Here is a 12,462-nt window from a genome sequence, read left to right as displayed (position 1 = left end):
ACCACCTAAGGACTGAATACCACCTTATTTTTTTCTCAATAAAATACACAGTATTGCCTTAGTGACCAGGGGCGGATTAACTTTACCATAGGCCCCGGGCTGTTCACCAAGCCTGGGCCCCCCCACCCCACTGTAACTATGGCAGCACTAGCCTGGCGTTCATAGTACAGGACAGATAATGTCATGATGTCCTGATTTGTGCAAAATTGCCATAAAAAAACTGTGATTTTTTGCAAATCATGGCGGAAGTGTAGCCAGGAGACAGTACACCACTGAGAGTATAAGTCTTTTTGGGTGGTCATGGGCCCCCCAGGAGCTCAGGGCCCCGGGCTGCCGCCCAAAACGCCCCTATTATAATCCACTACCGTTAGTGACATCATCATACACTATACATAGGAGCTGCAGCCAATCACCGGCCTCAGTGATCACCTGCAGCAATTACATAGGACTGATGAGGCCAGAGAATTGCTACAGCTCCTATATACAGTACATTCACTGCTACACTTCTGCCGGGCAGGGGAGTCAGCAGTGCTGATACACACACACACACACTATATACACACACACACACACACACATACACACACATACACACATATCCATAAAAGACATTATACAGATCTAAACCATCCAGTCCATCCACCACACACATGACATGTAACACACACTACATTTATGCATTATTCACCTACATTCATACACACACACACACACACACACACACACTATATATACACACACACTACATGTACACACACACTATATATACACACACACACACACTACATGTACACACACACACTATACATACACACATACACACACACTATATATACACACACACACTACATGTACACACACACACACTATACATACACACATACACACACTATATATACACACACACACACACACACACTATATATACACACATACACACACACACTATATATACACACATACACACACACACTACATGTACAGTATACTTACTCCCTTCTAGCAGCTTGCTGGGTGTAGTGGTCCTTGTCAGCAGGCAGGGATCCTCTCACTGCAGCCCTCTCCTCATCGTCCCGACTGCTGCTACATTACAGCAGTCTCACCAGCAGGACGGAGACAGGTCACATGGTACAGGAGGCAGGTCACATGATGCAGTAAGAAGGGGAGGGGGAGCTACACTCTGGAGCCCAGGGTCCTGCAGCCTCTATGTGACCCCTGATAGCAGCTATTAGCTGTAGTCAGGGATCACTGACAGAGGCTGCAGGATGCTGTCTGTGCGCTCCAGCCTCTGACACCTAATGTAACTGTGTCAGGGGGCCCCTGGGGGATGGAGGCCCTGGGCAACTGCCCTCTTTGCCCCCCCCTAACGTCGGCCCTGACCACATATAGACTGGGGAATTAGGGGATTTCAGTCACTCATCCCATTGAAATGACAGCTAAGCAATCCACCTGTTGCTCCTATCATTGCTGAATAAGTCAATGATACAAGCAAATAAATGAACACCGTCTTTTTGTTGGCCGTTTTACTGTCATCTTTTTGGACAGCCCTCATTTTAAATAAAAAAAAAATGGCCGTATTCTAAAATTACAGCCGTTATTTGGCCTTAAAATGATGGATGGCTGTAAAACAGCCAACAACAAGACAGCCTGAGGGTATATTTACACAAACGGGCTCGCAGCGAGATTCTCGCTGCGAGCCCGGCAGGTCCTGGCAGTTCCCATACACTACATACTTGCCGCGGTCTAAACGACCGCAGCGAGTATGTAATTATACCGCCCTTAACCCCTTCTGCTCCCGCCCGGCTCCTCCGCTGTAAGCATACATTACCTCTCTCCTCGCTGCACGGGTCCGGCGTCCTGCTCTCCCGTCCGGCCAATTAGTGTGTTGCCCAGCCGCAGCCACTGATTGGCGGGAGAGCAGGACGCCGGACCCGTGCAGCAAGGACAGGTAATGTATGCTTACAGCGGGGGAGCCGGGCGGGAGCAGAAGGGGTTAAGGGCGGTATAATTACATACTCGCTGCGGTCGTTTAGACCGCAGCAAGTATGTAGTGTATGGGAACTGCCAGGACCTGCCGGGCTCGCAGCGAGAATCTCGCTGCGAGCCCGTTTGTGTGAATATACCCTAAAAGTGGCATCTTCCTCAGCTTCCACCAACTCTAATAAGAGGGAGGAGGGGTATGCAGCTGCAGTTTCTCATTTTCTATGAGGCTGCAAGCTGCGAGAGGGGATGGGGTGCTAAAATGGAGAGAGCTGATTACACCCGGAAGAGCCCACGTATTTAATAGACACAGGTATATTCAGGCAGACTGAGCTACATCTAACGTAACTTATATAACAATAGATATACTTTATAAACATACTTGCCATCTCTGCCGAAGAAATTGAAGACCAACCAGTCTTCTACAAGAGCACGCCCACCTGGAGTCTGGTCTTGACACTCACCTGTTACAATTCAGTCCAGCTGCTGTTCCGTGTCTTCCCGTCTCCCACTGGTCTCCTTTATGTTACTGTTCCTTAGACATCATGTCACCACAGGAACTGCCCATCAGCCAATCAGTTGCAGCAGAAGTTTCTGATTGGCTGAGCGGGCATTTCCTCTGGTGTCATGACATCACAGGAGCAGAGAGATAGAGGAGACCAGCAGGAAACGGGGGATGGCAGCATGGCACTTGTTTATTGTGTTTACAGCCATCCCTCCTGCCCAGTAATTTTATTTTATTATGCCTTGACAATCCCTTTAAGCCTGTAGTTATCTTGGGGTGTGATGAAGAGGGTCATGCTCAACTTGTGATGCATATGCTGTAGGTTTAAGTCTGTCTTATATAAATGAGGGGCCATAAGGTAGAACAAATCACACATCATTTGCCATTTCTTAAAATTTGGCAAGTACGGACTAAAAAAGCCTATCCCGGTGAAAACTATTTAGCCATATATATTCCATCTAGTGTTTTATTCACTGGACTGACATAGTGAACAGACAATGTCACTCATAACTATGGACCTTGCTCTTTCTTCAGAGATCCTGGACCTGACAACCACCCTCTTCTGGGTGACCGTAGCAGCCGGAGTCATTGTCTTTTTCCTAATAGTGACCATCCTGACCATTATGATCGCCCGGCACCGCAGAGTGGTAAGTAATGAGTTATCCTGTTATGGTGTGACATCCTTCCAATGTAATACGAGAAGACATTACTTAGTCAGTATTCTCCATTCACTTTCAGAGACGAGCGCGGTACAGGGCATGGTTGCTTGAAAACTTGCACCAGCACAGAACATGCGAATGTGATTATAAAGGGTAAGTGTCATAAATAATAAAACTAATACGGTAAACAGATCACTGATGTCAGGGCGACCAGCTAAAGAAAACACTGTCAGCTACTGGTTAAAGCGATCAATGCAGTGAAATCCTAGGTGCATTGCCCCCTGGGAAATACAATATGCAAAAAAGATTCTGTGGAGCCTCATTTAAGAGTCTGGAAACACAGGACCAGCTAAATATCCCTCCAGGGAAGGACACAGCCAAGGGAAACCACCAAAACCACCATGTTAGAGGCCCTTTCAGTCAATGTCAAACTCAATGTATGAGCACAAGGACATGACAGGGGAAAACTACTAATATATCTACTATTTACTGCCTCTGCTACTACTGTATCTACTATAATACTGCTCCTATATACAAGAATATAACTACTATAATACTGCCTCCTATATACACGAATATAACTACTATAATACTGCTCCTATATACAAGTATATAACTAATATAATACTGCTCCCTATATACAAGAATATAACTACTATTATACTGCTCCTATATACAAGAATATAACTACTATAATACTGCTCCTATATACAGGAATATAACTACTATAATACTGCTCCTATATACAAGTATATAACTAATATAATACTGCTCCCTATATACAGGAATATAACTACTATAATATATAACGGGTGAGAGGAGTTCAGTCGGCACCAGCAGTAAACAACACTATCGTGAGGCTGCAAGCTAGGGAACATGCAGCAAGGTTCAGTGCAGGTCAACCTTTATGATCGGGGTGCAGGAAACAGCCAGGGACAGTAGAATAAACAAATGGAGAGAAAGGAATCCGCACTCACCGGTCTGCAGATAGTAAGGTTTATTGTTCCATACACCAGAGGCAGGAGCTGGGAGGGGGAAGGTGTTACGCAGGTGTGCTCCTTGCAGCTACAATTGTTTCTCGCCTACTCGGCGCTTCGTCTGGCTGTGAGCAACTGGTTGCTCACAGCCAGACGAAGCGCCGAGTAGGCGAGAAACAATTGTAGCTGCAAGGAGCACACCTGCGTAACACCTTCCCCCTCCCAGCTCCTGCCTCTGGTGTATGGAACAATAAACCTTACTATCTGCAGACCGGTGAGTGCGGATTCCTTTCTCTCCATTTGTTTATAACTACTATAATACTGCCCCTATATACAAGAATATAACTACTATAATACTGCTCCTATATACAAGAATATAACTACTATAATACTCCTCCTATATACAGGAATATAACTACTATAATACTCCTCCTATATACAGGAATATAACTACTATAATACTGCTCCTATATACAAGAATATAACTACTATAATACTGCTCCTATATACAAGAATATAATTACTATAATACTGCCTCCTATATACAAGAATATAACTACTATAATACTGCTCCTATATTCAAGAATATAACTACTATAATACTGCTCCTATATACAGGAATATAACTACTATAGTACTGCCACTATATACAGGAATATAACTGCTATAATACTGCTCCTATATACAGGAATATAACTACTATAATACTGCTCCTATATTCAAGAATATAACTACTATAATACTGCTCCTATATACAAGAATATAATAGTGCCTCTGGTGATATAGCGATTTTTACTGTTCTATCTATTATTTTGCAGGTTTGCTCCTCAGCGGCTCAGACAGAACGTATAAGGACACACAGACTATGACACTATAATGCTCTCCTGCTGTACATTGCTGCACCTTCCATTCACCTGCTGACCTTTTGGCTGGATTGGTGGCTACACAGTTTTGGCTCAGTATGAGCTTCGGCTGTTCAGTGTATTACCAGCCGTCTCCCCTCATGTTCCTCATTCTTTTGTGTATAGTGCGGTTGTTTTTTTTACTGTTTTATATTTAAATAAACTCTTACTCCATAGTGATTCCGCCTCACTCTTTGACATCTGTATAGAATTTAATTATTTTATATTAATGTCGGTCTAAAATGATCCAAATGACCATCATGTTGTCACAGCAGCCTGATGCCTTCTGAAGGCCTCCGTGGCTGCCATCATTGATCAGCCTATACAGTGTGCTGTAAGCAGGTAGTACCAGCAGAGCACAGATAAAATGATTCCTTTCTTTGCAATAGCCTCCTGAATGCTGACACTGACACCTGACTGTGGCTCGACACTGATACCTAACTCTGACCCCTGACACTGGTGCCTGACTCTGATAATTGACTCTAACCCTGACACTGATACCTGACTCTGGACACTGACAATGCTGCCTGACTCTAGACACTGATACCTCATTTTAATCCCTGATATTGATACCTGACTCCGAACCCTGACACTGGTGCCTGACTCTGATAATTAACTCTGAACCCAGACACTGATACCTGACTCTGAACCCTGACACTGATACCTGACTCTGAACCCTGACACTGACGCATGACTCTGATAATTGACTCTGAACCCTGACACCGATAACTGACTCTGAACCCTGATGCTCTTAACTGACTCTGGACATTGCTGCATGACTGTGGACACTTACACTTGACTCTGGACACTGACACTGATACCTAATTTTAAACCCTGATATTGATACCTGACTCTGAACCCTGACACTGATGCCTGACTCTGGACACTGATACCTGATTTTAAACCCTAACACTGATACCTGACTCTGAACCTTGAAACTACCTCACTCTGAACCCTGACACTGATGCCTAACTCTGAATTAACTCTGAACCCTGATACTGATACCTGACTCTGGACACTGATACCTGATTTTAAACCCTAACACTGATACCTGACTCTGAACCTTGAAACTACCTCACTCTGAACCCTGACACTGGTGCCTGACTTTGATAATTGACTCTGAACCCTGATAATGATAGCTAACTGAACCCTGAAACTGATACCTGACTCTGGACACTGATGCTGCTTTTTCTGGATTTATTTTATAGTGATTGATGGTGAATTGTGACACAGCAGGTTCTTTGACTGTCAATCACGCCTAGAGTCCTGTGATTTGTGGAAGAAAGCGGCCATGTTTTTATAACACTGGATAAGCTTAAACATATACAGAAGCTCCTAGAGCACCTCAGCCAGTCTTAGCTCTGCAGAATAGTGCTCCAAGTCAGTTCACACTATAACCTGCTTGTCAGTGCTTTGCTATAGTGTCACACTTCCCGAGTATATCAGTGTCTAGTGCCACCTTGTGGCTGCTTTTGCATATTACACCACTTACGTAAACAATAGAAATTGTGTCTATTTTAAGGGATTTTCAGAGATCATTCTTATTGTTCAGTCGCGGCCGGTATCACTGCATGCACAGAGTCGCCTGATCAGCTGATTTCATGGCAGATCTGTATACACCAGAAGCCCCTCCGGGTATACAGACATATTTCTATTCGCTCAGCAATCTCTTGGAACTGATCTGCCCGACGTGTCCATATGATGCTAAACTGAAGTAACAAGGTAACGTCTGGTCAGCTCCCCCGCGCTAGGACCCAGCTCCTCAGATCTCCCTGTTCCTAGCGGCGTCTCATGCGTAGTCAGCTCAGAGGAGCGTGCACTCATCACACAGATTGCCTCCCAGCCGCCCTGTCCATAGTGCTAACACTCAGCCGAGGTAATGCCGAGGTTCACAGTTTTATAACAATGTGTGAGGGGTGATTATTAGTCCGGATTATTATCTCCATTCATTCATGAACAGCAGTTAAAGGGGCACAAAGGTGAGGGTCACAAGTGGTTCTGGCGACTGGCTGGTCATGTGACCCAAATAAGAGAGAATGGTCACCTCAATGTCCGTTCCAATGTCACATCTCATACAGAAGGAAGCACCAAGGATGCTGAAGGTTACTGGGCTTTCCCATGGTGATTCCAAAAAAGTGTTCTCCAAACTGTGGCACTCCAGCTGTTGTGAAACTACAACTCCCAGTATGGGCTGACAGTGTCCGACTGGTGGCCACAAACCTTATTATGGCTATGCCCCCATAGCAGTGCCAGCCAGTATGTCCTAGCAAAGTTATGTATTATGGTCAGCCATTGTCCCCATAACAAAACCACAGTGCCCTCATAATACAACCACAATATCCCCATAACACAACAACAGTACATCATAACACAGTTACAGTGCCCCCATAATACAACCACAGTACCCTCATAATACAACCACAGTACGCCATAACACAACCAAAATATCCCCATAACACAACCACAGTACCCCATAACACAACCACAGTACCTCATAACACAATTACAGTGCCCCCATAATACAACCACAATATCCCCATAACACAACCACAGTACCCTATAACACAACCACAGTGCCCCCATAATACAACCACATTACCCTCATAATAAAGCCACAGTACCCTATAACACAACCACAATATCCCCATAACACAACTACAGTACCCCCATAATACAACCACAGTACCCCTATAACACAACCACTTTTTACTTATCCGAGTAAGGAAATCATGTTCTCAGATGGTTAAAATGGGAACACTTCATAAAAATTTTAATTCACTCCAAAATTCACCAGAATTCACCAAAAATTATAAATTAATCCAAATCTGAATTTATTTGGCGTTTGTTTCAGGTAAATTGCCAGGGCAGGGTCTCCTATCAAAGGAAGAAGTCCCTGCTTCTGTACCTTGAGCAGTGAAGTATACATAGTCAGCATCCATCATCCCTTACTTACTGTATTCCTTAGCCGGACATTTGCTGGTTACTTACTTACTAAATTTGCTGGGCTGGGTGCTCTGCATCTGGCCTAGTCAATGATAACTGTGCGGCGAGGCTATAATGCTCCTGTATTGTAGGGGAGCAGGAACTTCTTCCTTTAACAGGAGTCCCTGCTCCTGTCCTTACTTTCTGTCATGCCTTAAAGTGATAGGGTAGGGCACCACACATTGTACAGGGACAGGACACTCTTTCTTTTAAGAGGAGTCCATGCTCCTGTACATAGTTTCTGGGGAACTCTACTTTAGCCTAGGGCATCATGGAAAGTATGTACAGGAGCAGGAACACCTATCAAAGGAAAGAGTTGTCTGTAGGTAAGTGCAGATGTGATATGTACCTAATGCAGCAAACATGTATAGTTGAATCTGGATGAAATCCAATGTTAGCAACTCAGTCCAAAAATGGAAATTTGCTCGACTCTCGTCAATGATCTTACACAGCTAACATATAAATACGCCAGTTACTCACTCAAATAAATTAAAATATCTGCCCAATTTAATGCCAGTTTTCACACCCAGAACCAGACAAATTTTATGAACCCTTTAAAAACATGAGTGATTTATTCCCATGAGTAAGAGGTGGCCGTCTGCCCAATGTGATGCCATTTTTATGCCTAGAGCCACTTTGGGCCAGGAGCGCACTTACCGTCCCTGTCACTTCTGCTTATTTTAGTTATATTCACTCCGATGTCATTAGATATTAAGATAAAATGTCACCATTTCCAGTGAATAAGAAAATGCTGAATAAGAAACTGGACAAGTGAGAAACCAGACTAATATGGGGCCTGTACTAGCTATACTATGATATATGGGCTGGGCTGGCACTGCTATGGCGGCATCAGGCAGGCTTCATACTGTCCAGGCATGATGGGAATTGTAGTTTTGGAACAGCTGGAGTTCTGTGCTGTAAAGCATAAAGCATCTGAGACACTGCAACCCCCTTATGGCCCTTGGAGGGATACACAGACATATATGGCACCCAGAGTCTTCTAATTTAGTAGCATTACATACTGCCATACGGTGCCAAGTAATAATTCTATACACTATTTGCCATTTTGTGCCTAAATAATACTTGCATACCATGTCCAAATACAACTCACATAGTGTCCATGTAGTACCGCCATCCAAAGTTGTGTAATTTTAATCAATATTCAATTAATCAGGTAGTGCCACACCCTAAAACTAGCCCACTGCAAAGGAAAGGCTGAGACTTCCTGTCCTGCATGTGATGATAAGGAGGAGGCTACTGCTGTAAAGTGATCTGTCCAGTATTACAGCGACAGATGGCACCAGTAGATAGAGAAGACAATACAGGAAGCTCACAGCTGAGCCTCCCTCTTTCTTGGTCACAGAGCATGCACAGTAACATTTCCCATTCATGTCAACCGAACAAGTCCTAGCAATTGTTGTCTTTGTGTGGTGACCTAGGGGTGCAAGATGGTAAATGCAAGAGTTGATGTTGCGGTACTGCTGCAGCACTTGTCACAGGGCTCGGAGTACTAGTAGCTCTCCCTAGGTACCAGCAAACACCCATTAGATGTGTTCCTATGTTCCTTCAGTAGTGTGATGGTGCAGAGTATGAACACAGACTCAAGAATAACCTGAACAGTAACGTCAACTTTGCAGTCTCTTAAAGACACAGTATAGCATTTTTCAATGATTGTGTTCTCAAGTTGCAGTTACGCTTGAGAGGTAGAGTTCCCTTTAAGAGGTCTTTGGTAAATCCTGCTTTAGCAGTAAGGGTACTATTACATGGAACAATGTAATAAATACAACGATTAGCCGGTGACAACGATCATCGGCTGATCGTTGATATAGGTTTGGACCTATTTTCGTCGGGCGCCGACCGCGCACCGCTACGTGTAATAGCGGTGCACAGCCGGCGACTGACCATATACTTTACCTATCCACGTTCCAGGGCTACTGCTGCCGTCTTTTTCTCCACGGGTCCCGCACGCTCTAACTTCAGAGTGGCCTGTCAGCCGACAGGCCGCCCGGCCAATCACAGGCGGCGGGCGGTCCCAGCCTGTGATTGGCTGAGCGGCCTATCAGCTGACAGGCCACTGTGAAGTTAGAGCGCGCGGGACCCGTGGAGAAGAAGACGGCAGCAGCAGCCCTGGAACGTGGATAGGTAAAGTATATAGTTAAGCAAGGGCTGCAAGGACATCGGTAACGTCAAGCACAATATCTATGGCTTGGCAAAGAGAGGAAATGTAGAGTCCCAGCACAGGAGTGCCAGTAAGTCCTGTGTTCCACCTATACATAGGTAACTCTGCCAGGTGTCACAGTCTGGGATGATGGGTGTCTTTCCACACTATCACCACTTGGTGTCTCACTCTCCCCTGTTTGTTGGCACAGCTGAAGGAAAATGGTTAATTTGGCTTTTTCACTGTTGTTATTCTGTCCAATCAATAGCTTGGTTGCCACATACTGCTCTACCCTATCACACTCTGACACTTCATCCATTCTTGAACTTTACCCACCAATAGGAGGTTGGACCCGGTCACCCCTATTTAGGACGGTTTGTTCCTGTTGGGAAGGTCTTTGTGTGGTTAATGCTCGACTGGTCACTTGCTAGGTGGTAACGGGTGACGCCACGTCTATGGTGGTTGGTCGGAATATAGCTCAGCCAGATGTTAGGTTGTCGTGACACCAGTGCCGGTTGGGCACACAGGTATGCTGGCACACCTACTTTTATTTTAAAGGGGCTGGCTATATCCTTTTCCTTGTGATCTGTGATCTGCCGTTATGTGTGGGGGTCCCTTGGGTACTTATCACGGTGGTCCGGAGTTGTGACCCACACAGACTATTTGTACCGCTACCCACAGAAAGGAGATATGACCCAAGGAGGAAGCAATGGCTGTGTAGGTGCTTAGCGAATAAGCACTGAGTCCAGTTAAAATAAATAAACTCTTCTTTACTGTAGGAAGACTCAATACAGTGATAAATATTAAGATATTGACTTGACTACTATCTTTAGTAACTTGAACTGTGCTGGGAAGTTGTGAGAGAGACATACAGTCGCGTTGACTGAGTTGCATGCTGAGAGGTAAAAGAAATTCTGAAAAGTAGAGAGGAGGATGTCGAAAGAGACCCAACCCAGGGTAAAAGTGTGCTCTGCCAGAACTTTAGAAAGAGAATAAGTAGGATACTTGAGTAGACGACCCGTCCTAGAGGGTGACACAAGCCCCAGACCTTGTTGCCTGAGATGAGCATAGTGGTCAGAATTTTCTGATTACAACCGCGCTGCGAGATAGAGTACGTAGGCTTTTAGCAACTTTGTTCCATCTGGATCAGTTCCTTTCGTCTGCTGGATACTGTCCTTCTCTTTTAGACTGGTTCTTGGCGTGAGTTAGGGTGATCCCTGACTTGTCCTCTCTAAGAGTGTGTTCAGCACTGCATAGTGTGTGGAAGTGCTGTTTTCAAGAAAAGAGTGTTAAGGTGTCTCATGTGTATCTTTTCTGGCTGGCAAATATCCTCTCAATCATTTACAGTTGGTCACATATATACTTAACCCCTGCAGCATCCTTCCGCATGTAGAAGAAAACAGTTAGTGACACCTAGTGACCAAAATGTAGTATAGCACCTCAATACACAGATTACCCTGTAATATACATCAGTGCCGACCTACACACATATATATTGTATACAGCTGTGGCACACAGCTTCTAGGACACTGCATAGGGGCGTGCTGTAAAGCAAATCACTAAATGCTGTTACAAATAGTTCAAACAAGAACTGTCCCCTTAATACTGTACAACAATAAAGAAAAGTTGCAGGTTTAAGTAACTGGCTCTAATCCCATTGAATGGGTAATAAGGCAGTGGGATCTAGGCAGCTTTGGCTATCGGGGCATGCTTGGAGTTATAGTTCTGCAACTGGAGAGTCACAGGTTGGGGATTACTGCTGTAAAGTATCATACAGATGAAATGACACACAGGTCTCTGTGTACACACCATCCATCCCAGGCTGCCAGATGCAATCATTATAACTCACGCCGTGTGGTCAGTAAATCTCAATATGCCTCATGTCATAAGATCACTGAACAGAAGATCCCTTCCGATTAGTGGCTCAGGAATGTCTCATTTAATGTGCTTAAATACATCAATCCTGGAGGAAGGGATGAATAAGTTCTGTCTGTACACTGAATCACCACTGCTGCCCCTTCCTAGAACACCTGCCCCTGCAAGGGTGACCCCACAAAGCCAAGTTTACCCTAGGTATCACCCCAGACGCATTTCTGGTGTCAGTGTTCCAGCATCTTCAGGGGACACAGAATATCAGGTTCATCAAAACTTAGTAACATTCTGTTCACAACCAAAGTATAAAGTAATAAATAGCCAGAGATGAGAGGAAGCATGTCTGTGCATTGCATATGGCAGCCTGGGATTGGTGAGGTACACACAGGATTCATAAGATCCCTATGTATGTCATCTGTATGACTAG

The 12,462-nt window shown here is 44.6% G+C and overlaps 1 protein-coding gene across 3 annotated transcripts in view; it reads left to right on the top strand.

Moving 5' to 3' along the window:
* The window catches only part of LOC138798413 (T-cell surface glycoprotein CD4-like), a 37,310-nt gene extending 32,107 nt beyond the window's left edge, over positions 1 to 5,203 (top strand). For all 3 annotated transcript variants that reach the window (XM_069978863.1, XM_069978861.1, XM_069978862.1), the window contains 3 exons: positions 3,020 to 3,132; positions 3,224 to 3,297; positions 4,940 to 5,203. In XM_069978863.1, the coding sequence (XP_069834964.1) occupies positions 3,020 to 3,132; positions 3,224 to 3,297; positions 4,940 to 4,973 (221 nt within the window). In that variant the 3' untranslated portion in view covers positions 4,974 to 5,203. The remainder of the gene's footprint in view (positions 1 to 3,019; positions 3,133 to 3,223; positions 3,298 to 4,939) is intronic.
* Positions 5,204 to 12,462: the final 7,259 nt, after the last annotated feature.

Source organism: Dendropsophus ebraccatus, chromosome 8, assembly GCF_027789765.1.
Source record: "Dendropsophus ebraccatus isolate aDenEbr1 chromosome 8, aDenEbr1.pat, whole genome shotgun sequence".
Classification (NCBI taxonomy): domain Eukaryota; kingdom Metazoa; phylum Chordata; class Amphibia; order Anura; family Hylidae; genus Dendropsophus; species Dendropsophus ebraccatus.
This window is presented reverse-complemented; position numbering and strand designations above follow the sequence as displayed.